This window comes from Melozone crissalis, unplaced genomic scaffold, assembly GCF_028551555.1.
Source record: "Melozone crissalis strain CALT ecotype California unplaced genomic scaffold, PUWL_Pcris_2 ptg000042l_1, whole genome shotgun sequence".
Classification (NCBI taxonomy): domain Eukaryota; kingdom Metazoa; phylum Chordata; class Aves; order Passeriformes; family Passerellidae; genus Melozone; species Melozone crissalis.
In genome coordinates, this window is record NW_026535820.1 from 60,536,986 (window position 1) to 60,556,219 (window position 19,234).

General features: G+C 41.0%; 1 protein-coding gene across 1 annotated transcript in view; it reads left to right on the forward strand.

Moving 5' to 3' along the window:
* The first annotated feature begins 696 nt into the window (after positions 1 to 696).
* Positions 697 to 19,234, forward strand: part of RANBP9 (RAN binding protein 9) — a 38,488-nt gene continuing 19,950 nt past the window's right edge. Inside the window, exons 1-2 of the mRNA XM_054284809.1 lie at positions 697 to 1,369; positions 9,659 to 9,770. Coding sequence (XP_054140784.1) covers positions 907 to 1,369; positions 9,659 to 9,770 — 575 coding nt within the window. The 5' untranslated portion in view covers positions 697 to 906. The remainder of the gene's footprint in view (positions 1,370 to 9,658; positions 9,771 to 19,234) is intronic.

Consider the following 19,234-nt stretch of genomic DNA (forward strand, 5'->3'; position numbering starts at 1 on the left):
GAGGGTAGCTGAGCACTGGAACAGGCTCCCCACGGAAGTGGTCACAGCCCGGCAGTGTTGAAGACGCATTTGGACAAAGCTCTCCAGCGGCATATTCTGATTCCATGATGATTTCAGGACGAGGGGACAGTCACCATTTGGCTGGCCCTCGGCAGCAACACCCTTCAGTAAGCCACTGAGGGTGAGCGTCCCTTTCCCCACCACTCTCGGGGGAACGCGCACACTTCCTCCTGGAGAAAAGCTCGCGACAGGTCCGGGTCACGCCAGAGAGCCCTACAGCAGCTCTGGACCGTACGGATCGCTCCAGCATCACCCCCAAGGGCCCTTGTCGGTACCGCCAGGCCAACCCTCCTGCTCTCGCCCCTCACGTCCCTTCCTCTCCCGCCCCACTCCCCTCCCTCCGCGCCTCGCGCCCGCCGAGGGGCGGAGGCCCCGCCCCGCCGCGAGCGCGGAGAGGAGGCGGGGCGGGGCCGCGGGCTCAGCTGACGCGGGGGCGCGCGGCGGCGGGGGCGCGCCGGGGGCCGGACGGAGCGTGTGCGCGCCGGGCGCGCCCCCGACCGGAGGAGGGGCCGGGGGCCGAGCCAGCCCCGCCGCCGCGGCGCCCGCTCCCCGCCCGCCTCCCGCTTCCGCCCGGCGCCGCCGCCGCCGCTCTGCCCGCCTCGCCCCCGGCCCCGCCGCGCCCCGCGACGCCCCTCGCTCCCATCGGGCACCTCCACCGGCCGCCGTCATCGCCAACCCTCCCCCACCCCGCCCCCCGTCTTCTACCGAGACGCTCCGGTTGTGGGGGTGACCCGCGCTCCGCACGGCCCCGGGCCTGCCCGTCGCTCCGCCCCCGGGCCCGTCCGGTGACAGTCGCGACCGCCGCGGGAGGTGGCGGCGGAGGAGCAGGAGGAGGCCGGAGCCGGGATGTCCGGGCAACAGCAGCAGCAACAACAGCCGCCGTCGCCGCAGCTTTCTTTGGCGGCCGCCGTTCCCCCGCCGGCGCCGGGGATCCCCTCCGCCGCCGCAAGCCCCGGCCCCGCTCCGGCCGCCGCGCTCCTGCTCCACCCGCCACCGCCGCCTCCGGCCACCGCGGCGCCGCCGCCACCCGCCGCCGCCACGGCCGGCAGCAGCGGGCCCGCGGCCGCGGGGGGCGGCGGTGCCGGCGCCGCGCTGGGCCTGCCGGCGGGGAGCGGCACCAGCGCCCCGGCGCCCTTCCCGCACGGAGACCCGGCCCTGAACGAGCAGGAGAAGGAGCTGAAGCGGCGGCTGAAGAGGCTCTACCCGGCCGTGGACGAGCAGGAGACGCCGCTGCCCCGCTCCTGGAGCCCGAAGGACAAATTCAGTTACATCGGCCTCTCGCAGAACAACCTGCGGGTGCACTACAAAGGTGAGGAGGGGCGGCCCGGGCCGCCGCGACACCCCCGGTCCCCCCCAGGGGCCGGCGGCTGCCCGACCCCTCCGTCGGGCAGTGGGCACAGGAGTAACAATAACAGGAAATAACACACGCTCCTCTCCCTCCTTCTTCCCTGTTTTCCGATCCCCTAAATTTCCCCCCGCAGCGGGGAGATAAGGGGCTTGTTTTCCCTTATTTAAGGTTTATTTTTCTCTCCTTTCCCTTCCCCCTCCCCGTTTCTGTCGCCGTGCGGGGAAAGGGGGGGGAACACAAGGGGCCGCCCCCGCCTCCTTATGCTTCTGGAGTGGGCATTATGTAAACTCCGAGACTTCCTCCGTGGATTCAGGTATCGCCGGAACGTTTGGGTCGGAGGCAGGAGAATAAAGGACGCTCGGCATGACGTGTCCTGTTTATGGTAATGAGCGAGAAAAAGAAGTGGCTGCCTTTTTCTTTTTTCCCCTCTCGAGAAGAGCAAGGGTTAAATGGAGTTAAGAGCAGCAAGCGTTAAGCTATTGAACACGGAAATGACGGGAGGGGAAAGCACTGTGAAAAACACGGTTTATTTTTAAGCTGTGAAAAAAATGACTTTAAAGTCACTGGTAATAGTCTTGCCTAACTATTGCACAGAGTGATTTGAGGGAAGGAACGACAGTAGGACTTAACATTAATAAAGGTGACTAAAACTTTCCTCCTAGACGTTTCACAGTTAAAGTTACAGATTTTCAAATAAAAGGTAAAAAACAGTATGCTTTTGTATTAAAAAATAACATCGGCGAGAGGTATTAGAAGAAAAACTTGGTGTTGATTGTTATGAAATGTCATAAAACCTGGAAACATAAGCCTACACTCTGACCTGAAAAAACACAGACACATCTGGTGTTCTAGGCCCAAAGTCCTAAAGTAGAAGTGTTGTGGATTCAAAGCCACTTCTGTGTTGGCTGTGAAGAACTGGATCCTTTGTCAGTCTGTAGTCAAATGAACGTAGTGGGAGGGAAAAAAACAACCGTGCAGTTACCCTTTCTCAGAGTTTGCAGTGGAGAAATTCAAGGGAAATTTCGATAAACATGTTACTGTTTAATCGGAGGAGGAAAACGGCAACACAAACACATGGCAGGATTTGGCTGCCATGAAAGGATTAAATGTACTCTGGGAGACTTTTTTTTTTTTTTTAATAGAGAGGTTTTAATATTACACACACACAAAATACTCTGTTAAAAATGCTAAGTTTAATGCACCGTACAAAGATAATAAAGGAGCCTGGTGACTACAGAGCAGGTTTCTGGGAGGCACTGAGTGATTTAAGGATGTGTAATTTAATACTCAACTCTGAATTTCCTGGCTTTTGTTCAGTGTTTTATGACCTTGTATTTTTAGAAACATTTTGTATTTTCTGGTGCTTAGTGGCAGTGAGTTGTTTGGTTTTGGTGTTTTTTTTCTTCTAAGATGATCATAGCTTAGTGGATATCAACTCCTTCTGCTGGTTTGTTTTGCTTTGGCCGACTTCTTTTTCTCATAAGCGAGAATTTAGAGGTCGAACCTCTGATCTCTCAGTTTTATTGCAGAAGTATATTTTCAGGCTTTCCTTGTGGTATCCCTGGTTTTCCTCACATACCTCCTTTCCACGGTTTTACGGAAAATCATTACCTCAAAGACATTACAGAAGTCATGAAGCACAGTCAGTAGGTTATAACAATGAAATACCTTTACTCTAGCTCTTAAATAATGGCATGTGCTGAAGGTTGAAGAGTTCCTAGGTTAGCCCAAAGGACTTTGAAAAGGAGAGGTGCCAATATAACACGTCTGTGCTTTTCTTTTTCCTAAGTGCAGATGGGAGTAAATGGCTTCTTAAGTGGCCCATCTTTTCTTCTGGGTAATTTAATGAAGGCGGCTGTTAGAGCAACTCCATGTTTATGTTACCAGCCTGGCACCTGGAGCTGCTAACTGGGCTAAGCAGTGAATGGCATCAGAGTATTTTTACCTGAGAACCAGGGGGCAAACATGCTGAACATCTCCTGCCTTTTCTCCCTCCTGGATCCTTCAGCCCTAAGAATACAATAAAAGGGGAGAAAATGAGGAGGTTCAATGAGGAGAGTAAGGGAAGATGGCAAGTAGGAATGTGCTTAGCACTGTGAAATAGTGTTTTACATACCAGATCTCAAAAGAAAGCACTCACAGTATGTTCTTTTGTAATATTGGCACTTTCAGTGCTTCTGAAATTACCTAAGTAGTAGTGGAAGAACATTGGATGTTTTTGTTGAGAGGAAATATGAATTATATGTTGAGCAGAGATAAAGAACTGTTGTATTCTTGACCAAAATACTCAAAGAAAAAGAGAGATCTGTCCAAAGAAACCATTAACCTAAAGCAATTCTTACTATTTTCTATTACTGTAGTATAAATTTTCTCTTGTGCCTCTGTAGATTTCTGGCTGTAGAGCTGTTTTTCTGGAGTAATTTCCTTCTGTGACTGATAGGAGGCAGAAAGTGTTAACAGCAGTGCTTTGCCTTCACCTTGGATGTGTTGGGGCTACTGAAAAAATGTATGAGAGGAGCAATCAGCGCAAAAGCTTTAAAAGTTATTTTTCATATAGATACCTTCATAATTTTAATGTGCTGATGTATTGTGAACAGTGATATTTTTGTTTCACTGGTTTGTGAGATGGATGACGGTCCTCTCGATGTAATTTCTGAAGATTCCTTTTATTTTCCTGCTTACCAGTGGACAAGTTGTATGGAAGCATGAAGTGCAGTGGATGTCTCTTTCTACCCATTGCAGCTGGGATGTTTTGTGTACTGCATTTCTGGACCTGAAGATTTTTGCAAGCATCCTACAGAGTGCTTAAGAAATGGAAACTGCCACAAAACCAGGCATTGATCTAATGGTGGAGGTTTAAAAAAAAGGAGTATAGTCTAGCATCAGAATAAAAGCTCTTCAAATTTTGTTAAGGCAAACAAAACCCAAGAGTCAGTGCTTTTTTGTGCTATCTCTCAGAATCGTAGTGTTACTTGGAAAGGAAAACTTAAATGAGGCGGTGGTTTTGTTTAGCAGGTTAGGTAGCTTTGTTAAAATCTTGATAGGAAATACATAGACAATGGCATCAGTGATACTGTAAATATATGAAAGACTATATCTAGAGTATTTTTGTTTTTCCTATGGACAGACATACATTTTTGTGTTGCTGCCAGTTAGCTGTGCAAGCTGATAGAAAGCTAATACTGTCTTACTACCTGTTGTTTGTGGTGTTTCTTTGTAAGGGAGACAATGAAAAACTGTATCAGGAAAAAATTGATGTCATTTCACTTAATTATAATTTTTACAGCTCTGAGCTGTAGGTAAGTGGTAAAGAAAGCATAAGTGCATGCTGCACACAAAGCGTGCACAAAATTACATAGCTAGTAAGGCAAGACATCTTTAAAAATATTCCTGTATATTTCTAAAAGATTCAGAAATAAGACATGGGTCCTGTTGAAAACCAGGGAATTCATAAATGGTGTATGTGATATGAAAGATCCACTAGACAGGCAAGTTAGGTTTCCTGCAGGTAGCGATCTGTACTATGTAGTGTAAGGAGATAAAAACAGACTCAGATTTGTAACCGTGGAAGAAACTATATACAGAATTAGGTAAACAGACAAAATAATTGTTGCAGAAATAATGGAAACTCCTATAGAAACTTCACTTAACTTAGTCTTGCGACAGTTGTCCAAAAAAGCTGAAGAAAGTTATGCAATTTTGACTAAGCTGCCATTGCATGAACTTTTTCTAATGTATCACAGGCCAGGGGATCTTAGCCAGACATTTATTTACAGTGCAGTTGCCTTTGAACTGCCTGTAGTGCAAAACAAAAATAAACTATTTTTCAGTGCAAACTGTGCATTCCATTTCCTGTTGGAGAACGAAGAGGATTCTATACTAATAGTTCTGTGTTGTCACTCAGTGTTACAAGGATGGTGTCACTTTTTCTGGCAGAGAACACTCAGGGTACATTCAGTACAGTTTGCCTGTTTTGGACAGCCTTGTAGCTCTGAGATGTCTTGCTTTTTTTTAAACTGGGGAAGAAGTTAAAGTAAAATTAGTAATTTGTGTCTTTTGATTTGGTTTTTTTCTTAGAATTATAGAATCATTTAGTTTGCAAAAGAGCTCTAGGAACACCAAGTCCAACCACAAACTCAGTACTGCTGAGTCTTCGACTAAACCGTGTCCCCAAGTGCCACATCTACAGGTTTTGTAAATACCTCCAGGGGTGGTGACTCAATCACTTCCCTGGGCAGCCTGTTCCAGTCTTGTCTCAGTGAAACTTGCCTAATGAATACAACAGAAGATTAGGCTTTGATTATTTTATTTTTGGCAGTGTGAGCAAGTCAGGGAACCACCTGTTGGAAATAACTGCAGTTCAGCTTATGTAAACTTCGTTTGAGGATTTAAACTGGATAAACATGCTTACTTTTGTCTTGGTAGGTGCTGCTATAGATTTCTTCTGGACTATGTGGTGTGTATTCATTATAAACTTAGATTTAGGTTCAAAGATTATCTTTTTTGAAAGCAGAGATGGTTTCTCCAAACATGTTTATATCCAAGTTAGCTTTTGATAGAATTAAAATTTAGATTATTTCACTGTAATTTTGCTTAAATAGTAGCAAAACTACTTACTAAAAATGATTAGTGTGAGTGCTTATAAAGTTATATAAAGCATGGTCAACTCATGCTTGTCAAACACTTCTAATGAAAGCCCAAGTAAAAGCAGTACTAGTAATTGAACTCACCTATGATCTGGTTTACAGTGTAAAGTTCAAGATTTGTAGACCTGTTTTCCCTTCTCTGCTCCCAGTGCATCTGTTTGCAGAGTTCTCTTTTTAATGATGAAAATCCCGTGTTAAATACTACATACTTCAAAAGTGTTCTTTTAAATACTCAACCTATAGCTTGTGATTGTTGGAGGGGTGTGTTTTGAGGAAACATTGGGCAGTGTTTGTGTGATCTACTTCAGGTGTTTGGAACCTCTGATTCAGAAGTTCAGAGTTGGGTGTCGAAGCTCTTTTTTATTCACAAGAAAGGAAGTGAGGATTCAGGTTACCAAAGAATGTGGCAGGACTAGAAGACATCAAGGTGATGGGCCACTCAGCTCAGGAGTCCCATTGGTGACAGTGGTTGCAAGTGCCTGAGAAAAAATCTAAAAACATGTCGGGCATAAACGGTGTATGTCTGTTTCCCCTCTCAGCTTCCAGCCATTTTAAGCTGAAGGACATTGTGGACTCAAGGCAGTGTCTCAGTTAACTGCAGTTCTAGAAGCTGTGTTCTCTTTAACATCTGTAGTATCCACTACTAAGGAATTTTGCAGTTCAGCTAACTGTTCAGTTAAGAGCCTCTTTATTGTTTTAAAGCAGGCTGATAAACTAGGATCTCATGACCACATGTAATTCAGTGGTACTGAAAGACTTAACTACCATGTTTAGATGGTGTGGAGATACTTGGAATATTGGAAAGTAGTTAACTGGATGATGTTTAGCCTTCTAGACATATTAATTTTATGTAAGTGCAAATAAAAGCAGTATGCTCAAGCAGTAAAATGGGATTCATAGGAGATTATGTTAGAGGGACAGCAGTTCTAAATTTAGGGTGTCTTCTGTTTTAATGGGATGAAAGTAGTTTTGGGCACTGACTTCCCCAAGCATGTTGCTTCACCACATGAAGTGTTTGGCAATACTGGTAAGGTATCCTGTTACTTCTGCCCCTCTGTTGACCTCTTATTTGCAGTGTGACAGCTGTGTGTGGCTGTGTTGTGAACTGGATCAGGGAACTGATCTGCTGCTTAAAAAAATCTGGTAGGTTTCTTAAACCCCGATCAGCTAATCAATCTGGTTCCTAGTATGGCCTTGCAAATAAATGCCTGGATTGGGGAGGAGGTGGGAGAAGGGGAGTTTCAGGAAGAGGTGTTAAGAATACCTTAAATAGGTATTGTTGCCAAACACTTAGATTGTGATTTCACAAAGCTAAGTCTGCTGGGTAATAGATTTACATTTTCAATAATATTTGGCTGGTTCCTACTGCTTTAGTCTTTTCTATGTGGAAGACTTTCCCAAATAAGGAGAATGACTCAGACTGAAACTACACAGATTGTCAAGTGCATAGAGTAACCAAGGGAACTTCTTTACAGTCTATTTTAAAGTAAAAACCTAAAGAGATTTTAGAAGAAAGTATTTTTCCTTCTTCCAGTGCATTGTTTAATCGGACTTCTTTGAACTTAAGGGATATCTTAGGAATTCAGTGTTCTGCCCTTTTAGCTGAAGGATTTCAATGTACTTAGACATGATAATCTGTAATAGCTAAATAGTGATCCACCAGCACTTGAAAACCAAGCAAACTCATGGAAGCTCTAAGATTATGTACTTGGTTGTTACACTGGTTGTCACAGCCCGAGGAAATAAGTTAAAAGTAGTGAACAGTAAAACATATTGTGTATGTATATGAGGAGTAAATTACTGTTTTTCCCTCATGTGATACATCACATCAGCATGCAGAAATCAACATGCAGAATGTAGGCAACAAACTTAACATTGTCAAACGTGTGAGGTGATCAGAGGATTTCTGCACAAAATGTTTAGTAGTACTAACAAAACACTGAAGCAAGCAATGGGTTTGCACTCAGAAAAGTAAGGTGGTTGGCCACTTGTGTTTAGGTAGTAGCACACTGGGGTGAGTCATCAACATCAGAGAAAACATGGTAGGTTAAACCTAATGTCAATGGGTGAAGAATTTGTGATGTCCAAAAAGGTGTTGGTTGCTGGTGTGGCCTTGGTGAGAGTTCTCCCTGGCTGAGCACGTGCCATTGGTTAGGAGCTGGTGGGTGCTGGCTCTGCAGGCTGATAAGCACTGACAGTTCTATGAACATTTGCACAAGGGAGCACTGTGCTCAGGGGTTCTGTACAGGTCAATCCCTGACCCTCTGCCCTTAGAGGTTTTGTACTGCGGGCCAGCTGGGCCTTATCTTTTTGCTTGCCTAGGCTGTCATTCTCCTACAGTTTCTTATTTGCTGTGTGACCTGACTTGCTGCACCTGAGACATGATTAATCTGAGCCTGAGCAGTAATGCCAGTGTTAATGCCCCTGAAAGAAGTGTGTTTGGTTGTGGGATTTTTGCATATGCACATCAATTGCTGTGCAGGTGCAGTAGGCCTCCCTGTCTGGACTGGAAATGACAGCTGGAGTGCTGCAGCACAAGTGATTTGTACAGCACACTCAAAACAGGCAGCTCCTTTCATCATGCTACAGATCCACTTCAAGAGTAGGCATGGGATCAGCATAAGTTGTTCTTATGGCAGTGACAGTCTGTTCTTGGTTTCCACCTTACTGAGTTGCCTTGCTTCTTGCCATGATCCAATATACTTTCCATCTTGTTTGTTAAATTTTTTTTAAATTGTGTCCAGTGGCCCCATGCATGACTGTCACACAAAAGTTGAGGAGTTTTGGGTGTACTTGGGAGACACTGTGCTTGCTTGAGCAGGTTGTTGCTAAAACAAGTCATCTGGTCAAAAGCCTGCTTGCAGGTTGCTTTTGGAAAGGGCTGTGAGGAGGAAGGATGACACCTTCAGAAGGTTGGTGTTAGTAGAATGCAAGTGGCTCTTGGGTTTGAAAATCCTGGGAGTAGACAAGAGCTGAAATTGGGCATTATTGTGGCAGAACTAATGTAGAGTGAGCCTAATAAGGAAAAGGAGCAGGAGCTGCATGAGCTCAGTTGCAGGCTGTAAGGCTTAATGCTGTCCTGGAACAACACTGGAATGTGGAAATTGATTGTGAGTAGCACGTTCTGTATAATGACTGATGTTTATTCTGGAGGATGTTAGAATTGAAATGTCTTCAGTAACTTGTAGATTCAGAGTACAAAGCATTAGATGAAACTCTCTTACATTGTGTTTCAGTTTATAAAAATGAGTAAGCCCTGTGCATTTGAGAAATCATACAGTTCTTTCAAACACAGGTGGCCTTTTGTCAATGATGTTACTTAGAATGGTGGAACTTTTTCCTGGCTTCCCTTTAAATAATTGTGGGACCTATTTGGGTTACTATATCCAGGACTTCTTTTAGCATCCTTGGTTGTGATACAGGTGCTTACAGTATTTAAAACAAAATACTCCAGCATAAAAATCAGGTTGATAAGAATATTGTATGTTGTTTGCTCATTGCATGAGCCTTTTTGTTTTGAGTAGTTGGCATGCATAGCTTTGAGTCACCTTCTGCAATTAACTAAAATACATTTTTGTGTGTTTTGAATGCTCTTGTTTTTCAGGTCATGGAAAAACTCCAAAAGATGCTGCTTCTGTTCGAGCTACACATCCTATACCTGCAGCCTGTGGCATATATTATTTCGAAGTTAAAATTGTCAGTAAGGGAAGAGATGGGTAAGCAGAGTGCATTATGAATTAATTGTTTCTTGAAATACTGTCTTATATCATATTTCAGTCAACAGATGTTTTCAGTATCAAAAATTATTTTCCTATTTTACCACTTTATATAGCTTGATTCCTTATTGTTGAGAAATTGCACTCTTATATTTGATTCTTTTAAGAGAGCTGATTGTGATATTTATTGTCCACAAATCAGTGTACAGTAAATACCAAAACATCTCATTTTTTCTTGACAAAAAAAGTTAGGGTTTGAATGACCAGATTGACCCTGCTGTTACCTTTAAAGGTGTTGGGTTTTGGCTATATGGATTTACAGACTTCGATGTAATTTTTAGGGTGTGTAGAAGACAACTTATTTCCTCAGTGTGATCTTTTCATGGATGTAATATCAATTTTGAAACAGAAAGTTATTCTTAAGGCTACTTGTTGATGAACAGTAATAAGAATAAAGGGGAATATTCTGAATAAGTGCCTGGGAATTTGTCACCCTATGGAAAGAACAAGAATTGATGAGTAAGAAGCTGCTGCTTCCCATAATCCATCTGAATTATGAATCTGTTGAAGCACAAGTAATACATGCTTTTAAGTCTGCCGAGGCAGATAGAATCTCACCTGGGAAAGTCTTGAAGTGCTAATGAAATCTTTGCTGAAGCACTTTAGTTCCTTTTTATCTTTCACTGCTTTTGGTAGAGGATGGGTGTTAATTGTGATACACTGTAGGACTGCTTTCTGATGTGCTGTAGTACATTCTCTGGTTCTGCTGCAAGGTTCAGGACTGGCTGTCCCTGTTCTAGGTACTGTACAAGCATATTGCAGGTGCTTATGCCCTGGTGTGAAAGTAAATCTTGAGAGAAGAACCATGGATGAAATTGAGTGCCTTTGTCTTTTCTTTGTCTTGCTGCAGTTTGTTTCTTTCATTTTCCCAGAGTCCTGTAAGCCCTCTGTAAGTCAGAAACAGTATCCATACTTGTTTTCCTAATAGTATTGCATAGTGATATTTTGAAAGAATAGCCTCTCAGTGGTGGTGCAGCTTTGTAGGGGCATTTATGAGTTTGTTGTTATTTCTGTCTCAAAAGTTATCCCTGGGAGAGTTCTTTGCTGTGAAAAGCTTACATCCATAGTTACTTATGTTACACTGTGAAGACCTAATTATTTTAAATTGAGGTGGTAGAAATTAGCTTTTCAGGTAACATTCTGCTACCGATTTTAGGAATACCTTTATTTTTGGGGGGTGTGGGGTGTGAGTTTCTTGGTTTTTTGGTTTTTGGGATATTTTTAATTTTAGGAACATTTTTTTAAAAATTATCCTGCTGCTTGCTGTGGGTTAAGGAGAGGTTCTTATTGTGACTTGCTAGTAGTGTGTCTCTTCTTGAAATAGTTTTCTGCCTACTTAGTTTGGAAGGTAGCTTTTTTGAAGAGATGGATTTCAAAAAGCGTCCACATATGTGAGTGTGTCATTTTACATAGCTCCTCTGACACTTCACTGGTGATCCTTTGTGTTGGATTTTAGTAACTTCAGATTCAGTAAGGCAACTCTGCAAAAGTGGGAAGGCATCACTGAGTGAAGTTTTTCAAGGTTTTGTATTTAAGTGGTTACTTGTGAGATGTACATAGCTATGAATTGCAGAGTTGCCTGCTGAGATTGCATAAAAAATGGAGGAGTACTTTTTTCAGTTAATACTGTCTCATCCATGGTTCAGCCTTGCAAACTTCATTTAGTGTCACTTTATGAAACATTAGCTGCATAATGAGCTGAGATGTGAATTTTTTCATTGTGTAAGGTAGTATGGTAGCTGGGAAATACTGTACACACAGGTAAAGCCAAATGCAGCATGGCTGATAAAGACCAGGAATCAACGTGTGGCACCTCACTGGATGTTAAACGTGTGTCTCTATACCCTGTTCTCAGGCCCAGGAGGTCTTTGGTGAGATGCAGGATGAATCTCTTACAATTCAGTGTTACCTTGCATTCAAACTAATAAATTTTGCCATAATAAGTAAACTGGGGAATTTAATGCAGAGAAATAGGACTACAGAAACCAGTTTCTGTCAGTTCGGATTTATTAGTTCTTTTTCACTGCCTGCTGTGTTTCACCTGGCTTGCTCCAGGTACATTTTTGCAATTTTTTTTTCTTTTTGTTATCTGGTAATGGGAACAGAGTTCAGGAGGACCATATCTGTAGAAGACCAGCATGTGACTAATTGGGTCAATTAGCTAAAATGCCTTACTTGTAAAATCAAGTGTTCTCAAGGTGTTAGCCTGGCTGTGGCAGCAGCAGAGCTGTATTTTACAATACTGTTTAAGGTAAATCCTAGACTACCTGAGACAACTGAGATATCTGTCTGTAAGCTGAAGTACAGCTTCCAGCTTGCATAAATGTCAGTGGATAATTTTGTGCTCTTTGTTTGGAGTTCCCTTTAGTAGTAGTCTTTACTACTTCTATTTAATTTTTTAATAAACTCAGTTGAAAGTATTTAGTCCATGTACTGTATTATAGGAGTATATCTAGGAGCCTTCTTGCTTGTGTGCTCTACTTAGCATGACTTGCGTGAAATAATCAAAAGCCCTTTACTAAAAACCTGCTGTAGGAGATCCATTTTTCATACTACTGTAGTACTTGAAAGTGCTTCTTCTGGAGTCTGATCTTGCATATCTGAAAGTAGCAGGGCAAAAATTATTCTTCTCTGAAGAAGCATAGCTCTTTTTTGTTTAGGGTATGGATGTAGCATGGCTTCTTGTGGCTGTGTTTGAGCACAGAGTTGATTTTGTCACTCTTATGACCTAGGTCATTAAATTCTTTAATGTATCTAGGTGAGTAACTGGCTTGAGTAGAAATTTGAAGGTGTGTAATATGTTAATTTTTCAGAAGTTCATGACCAACTTTGAGAGCATTATGAACACACTGAAGAAAGTGTGAAAAAAACAGCTTTACTAGGTAGGAAGAACTGGATATGGGAATTGGTGTTGCAGAGCAGATGAGCAGCCAAAGTTGCTTTTTGATACCTGCATGTGGTGTGATAGGGTCAGTAACTGATGGTACTGGATGAGAAAAAGGGAAGTGAGAATTAAGTTCAGTAAAAGTACTAAGGTTGAAATATCATTCAAACAAAATCTGTCTTGGTATTTGTAGAGTGTTTGACACAAGAAGTCCTGATGTGCTGCTACAGTACAAATATGTGAAATAATTACCCTAGATATTTTTAAATTCTTGCTGAAAGTTCTAACCAACTGTCATATTGCTTTGTAAATATTTCATGTTGTTCTTTATTTTTTCAGTTTTCTTTCTTAGTTTCATGTTGTCTTTTGTAGCCTAAGGGCTTCTATTTATATATATTGTCTCCTTTTATACTCTCTTTGGCTTTGCTTTGTTTGGTTCATGTGGAACATTGTGGATGGTTATGTGAGTAACAGTAGAAGGGTAATGGGTGTATGGGGAACAGTACCAAGGTGATGATTAGAAAACATGGCAGGAAGGGGACTATTAACTAACAGTAAGTTATGTCTGCCTCTCTGTTGAAATGTCCAGTTAACTTAAAAATAAATAAAAGATTTTGGTCAGGAGAAGAAGCAGTCCCTGAACACTCATTGAGTTGATGTCCCTTTTCCCAGTTTGTGACTGTTTGTATCAGCTTCATGGTAAATCTGATTGGATAACTAATTTTCCAAAAGCTGACCTCCAGAGTGAGTTTGTTTTCATTCAGTTTTTTCCCCCAGTATGGCTGCTTGTATCATTTCATGAGTAGCTATGACAGCAAAAGAGGATGAAACTAGGAGCAGAAAGCAAAATGTGAAACAAAGGGCCTGGGAATGCTACTTTCGGTCATGGTGTAGCTTATACCCATTAATTTTAGTTTAAATACAGCCTTTTGGCTTTTTAAATCTTTCACCAGGAGAGACATGTTTCTTTCCCAGAGAAAATGAACTTCTGGGAACAATAATTTTATCTTCCATGTCCTGAATTTCTGTCCATTCTTACTCATTGATTTGTAAATACAATTAATAAGAATGGGCAAAAAATGATAGTGATAGCATGTACTTCTAGACAGTCTTCAGTGCTTTTAGAACAGCTGAGGAAGATGCTTAAAATGCAAAAATCATAGAGTCACAGAATGCTTTGGGTTGGAAGGGACTTTAAAGATCATCCCGTTCCAACCCCTCTGCCAAGGGCAGGCGCACCTTTCACTAGACCAGGTTGCTCAACACTCCATCCAACCTGGCCTGGAGCACTGCTGATTTATTTTTTTTTTAAAGAAGAATGAAAACAAGGATTGGGAGTGGTAAGCCCTCCGGAAGAATTGATGAAAACTAAGTTTAGAAAGGCTGTATCCTTTTAACAAATAGCACTGAGCTTGCACTTGTGTGAGCAGTGTTGTTTAGTCTGTGGTGTAGTGGTGCTGATGCAGATCTTCATGGCCAGCCTTTATAGCACCATGTGTAAGTTCTGCTAAATATAGTGCTCTAAAATAAAATTTTAGTACAGCAATCCATGCAAGTCATGAGTATGTTTTTGGCAAAGCAGTGTTAATAAGGCTTTAAACACTTGTTACACTATGGCTGGTTTTTAACACTGGGTATACAATCAGTCATCTGTTGTTTTGGCAGTATCTTGTGTAGTATGTGTTGTGTATGTGATGAAGTAGGTGGTGAAGTAAAAAGGGGAAAACTATCCAAAACAAAAATACCATGGGAATTAAGTTTGAGTGTTCATGACACCTATGCCTGCGGCGGAGCCTGAGCTGTTTCAGAGTGTTTGAGTCATAAATGCTTTGTTGTCTCCTAAAGGATGTATGTGTAGCTCTTCAAACACAAACTATACTTTTTTTATTATAAGTTGTTTGTGTTGCAGTAAGTTGGCTTTTCCTTTAGCATCCAGTATACCCATTTTCTTGTTCAACAGAAGCATTAACCAATAAACAAAATATATAACATTGTCAGTTGCTGATTGGTTTGTATTTGTTTTGTACATTATTAATGTATTCTGAAAATTTTATGCAGTCCTAAGACCTGTTTTTATAGTTTTAATATGTCTTCAGCTGGTATTTGTTAAAAGAACAGGCATTTAGTAAAACAACATGCAAAACTTCACTCAGTCTCTCCATGTAAGTGGGCCTTGCAGAGTACTTGTGTATAGGGTAGAATCTGATAAGGTCTGAAGTATCCTTCTTTCATTGGTGTCTTCATTTGAATTGTAGCAGCTGCAAGAAGAGATCAGGTCATGAATCAGCAAGTGTATCTTTTCTTAAACTATAGCAGTAATTAATTTTTTACCTGAGTGTATGAGACCAGATATTGGCAGAAATGAACATTAACTAAATGTTTAATAAGATTGTTTGAGGTTTGTGTTTATCTCAAATGAAATATTGGAGCTGTGACAAAAGTTTTCTTTCTTTGATGGTGTATGCTAGAAATTGAAAATTGTAATTTAAAAAGAGTGTTAAGAGAATATGTTTGATTTCTTGGTCTTATCTTCTTGAAAAATCTTTTACTTCTTTCTTCTGAAGTTCATTCACATAAATACGGTGTATAGATGCTAACTTTACTGTAATCCACATTTACATTATATTATTTTCTTTGTAACCATTCTTTTCTGACAGCATGGTCCCCAAAAAGGCTCTAGTCCTTGGGGACAGGTGTCCCAGGATGAAATGATGAAACTTCAAAGTGGGAGGGATGTCAGTAAATGAGAATCCTTCTAGGAACATTAGAGCAATCACAAGCAAAATGTTACAGGAGTAACAGTTTCAAGCACTATGCAGAATGACGGCCTGATGTATTTTTGGTTTTGCCTCTCTATGCAGAACTGCATGGATCTGAAACCTGAGTTTATCATGTTCAAAATACTGTTTCCTTGGAAATACTCTGTAAAATTAAACTTGTTTTCAATTTGAAATTAAAGACTCAAACTGTCTATGGCATATTTTGAAACATTTAAATAGATTAACATCTCATTTCTTATTGCGATTGTGCAGACAATAAGGATCTTGAATTTGCACATTCCTGCAAAATTTTAAAGCAGAGTAACTATATTAAAGATAAACGTAGGTACCTTTTTAATGTGGCTTATTTCTGGCCTCATAGTGTTGGCAAAAGCAGTGTAAAAAACTATAGGAAAGCATTATTCAAACTTTTTATGTCCTTGCAAGTCAGTTGTGAGGGACCTATAGAAGTTCATTAAGCCTTTAAAGTCCTAAAGATGATGCATTTTTTTTCTTCTTGTCCTCTTTCCAAGGTACTAACATAATGATAAAGCAAACTATACTTGGTATATAGCTTATACTTTTTTTCAGTGCTACTTCTACTTTTCTTAATAATCAATGCATTCAAAACATTAGGGTGCTTTCAGTTGCCTTATTTATGGCTGTAAACATCTGTTAGTGCTTTGTCTTAGGTTCCCTACAGATAATATGGTAACTTAAGTTTTAATGCTGTATGGTTGAAGTTGCTTTCTTTAAATGGATAACATGTAGAGGCTAAGGCACCACCTTGGTTAGTTACTTTTTGCAACAACAAAAGAGTTGGTTTTTGAAGCAGCATGCAGAAGTTCCCCAGGTTATGTCTTCAGCAGCATATGTAGGCACAATGGAAGTCAGAAGAAATTTGACTCTTGGCAAGAGGTAGCAGGTGACATTTCTGTAGTAGGAAGTCTGTCACATACTATTATGTAAGTATCTGCTAAATTGTGTTAGTTGGCTTTATAAATACAGCATGGAATTTTTGGTGGGGTTCTTTTTATGAGAGAAATGATTGTTTAGTACTTGAATTTATCTTCAGCCTTTCTGAGTTGTCTGTGGTTTGGTATAGTTTTTGAGATTCCTCTTTATGGAGTGAGCAGGATAGGATATAATTAATCTGAGTTCTGATTTTTATCAGCTTTCATATTGAAAGATCTTCCATATACCTTCAACATAGTTGCTACAAGATTGAATGGAACAGTTATAAATAAAAATCAGAGTTGTGTTTCTTTCTGGGTTTTGTTAATTTCTTGATCTTTTAGCATCTGCAGTTCTGTACCATCTCTTACTGCTGTTTGTTCCTTCTGTTTGGCTCTGGCTGTTTTCATTTCTCACAATTAGTCTATTCAGGCATCCAAGTAGAAACTTAAGGCTCCAGCAAAAATGTAAATTTAGTTCTTTGACTAGAAAGATACTTGAGGAGAAAATAGTTATTGTGAGCTTTCTGCTTCTTAAACATTTCTCTGCAGAGAAGCCTAGGCTTTTCAGTATGTGTTACAGGAAAAAAGTAGGTATCATAATGCCTCCTTTTTTGACATTTTCTCTTTTGCTTTGTGGTAAAAAAAAAAGAATCTTCAGTGAATTTTAAATTCTGTCGTTTTCTGGTGTTCCTAAAGTTTCTATATGACTTCTGAAATGTAAACTAGAAAATGTGCTGAGACACTAAAATGGTAACCTATATCTTAATTGATCTGGACTGGAACAAGAATAAATACAATTTGAAGTGAAAAAAAAAAAACCAAGTCTTTGTAAAATACACTTGCTTTCTTGGTCCTTAATACTAATTTGGCTATACTTTAAATTGCTTTCCAGCTATATTCTCTAATTTCAGACTCTCATGGGTTGATTTCATGTCTTCCATGAATGGTTGTTTGTTATTTTATGAGGTCCTGTAAGAGTTGAGCATGTTAATGAGATGATGAGTAGCAGCCAGTGGGACTGAAATTGCTCAAAAGAGGGGCTGCTTAATAAAACAGGCACCAGGCCACTTTGTGCCATTTGCCTGGGTAAATGATCCTCCCAGTGCAACAGCCAGGGAGGAACATGTCTGGGTAGGGAGCTGAGGTGGAGGGACAGGCCTCAGGTACTGAGGGAGGCAGCATCAGAACCACAGCACTGCTCACCCTCTCTGGTCTCTGAAGCCACAAAGCTGTGTCCATTTTTGGAAGGTGCTGCAGGACGGACTGAGCGTGCTGCTTCATGGTGCTGACACCTCCACTTGCCCAGGACAGCTCTTATGGCCAGCAGAGCTGCAGACAGGAGGGACAGGTCCACTTGGGTCTCCTAGACCAAACCTCTTAATGTGGCAGGACAGCATCATGAGCAGACGTAGAACATTCTGGGCCTGCAGTGCACCTAGGCTGCTTGTTGTGCTGCCCATCATTTTTGTCACAGGCTAAGGGAGGAAAACTTAAATACATAGTTCTGCCACTCTTCTTCCAATCCTGACATGCATGAAATGTGAGCTTTAAGCAGCAAATGGGAGAACAGTTTGTGTACTTCCTCCCACTGAAGCAAGTCTTTGCAAACCCTGACTCTTGACCTAAACAAGGGTTAAGTGTCTTAAAAAAAAAACCAAAAAAGTCGATTCCAGTCTGAAGATTACAGGTGTGGGGAAAAGGTAAGAAAGTTACATGTAGTGGTTTGGGATAGATACAATTCCTTTTAATAAGTTTTAGAGCATTTAAAGCCTGTCTGTCATGGTACCATTTTCCCCCATAATTTATAGTGTACTAACCTAGTTGAACATGAAATTAGCTGTCTATCAACTCTAATAAATAATAATTAACTTAATTGATGAGCCTTTAATTTCTCTCACTTCAGACCATAAGTTGTAGACATTCCTTTTGCCTTGTAAAAGATGTCTGTAGTAAATTTATTAGTTGCAATGTTTTCATCTAACTTCATTTTCTATTAATAGCAAGTCTCCTTCACAAAATGGTGTTAACATTTCGAGTAGTTGTAAGTACATCCCAGGGAAAAATACATACTGTTAACATCCATCTTCTTTCTGAGATGGTGTTAGGGCCTAGTGCTTTCCAGTCACTACCAGTGGGTAAAGATTCCTTGTTCCCAGCTGTATTTAAATACAGTTTAACTGTGTTTACAGCTGTTGCTGAGGAAGGTTGGAAGTTAGGATATCTGAGGAAAAAAAGAGTGGTGTTACCAAAGTGTTGCCTAGACCATGATCTTCTATCTAATATTTTGAATTTTTGTGTAACCGTAGTCTTGTTATTATAAAAATACTGAAACAGAACCTTGATTGTGTTTTTAATCTGACTCGCATTCAAAGGCTTTTTGCAGTCAGTGGAGTTAAAGTTATCTAAAATTGTTTTTAAAAGTAAACATCCTTTCTTTAATGAATAAGAGATTTTCACTCTTCACATGAGTATCCTTCATGTGTCAGACCTCAGACTATGCTAATAACAACTCTGCCTTTATTATTAAAGACAAAATCAAGGGCTTTCCACTTGTTGCTTTCATTTATAATTGTTTTGTTGAATCTGCTGCTGCAGTGGTGCCTCAGTAATGTATTCAGCAGTGCAGCAAAGACTAATCCTTTTGTTTGTTGCCCTTTGCTTCAGCTCTTCAGTATTTTTAAATGTAATATCTGCTATATATGGTTCTGAGGTTCCATTTCATGCTGGTATGTTTGAAGGAGAGGAAGACAGTATTATTATACATGAGAAATTATCAGAGGAGGGCTTTTTAGGTATCAAACATAG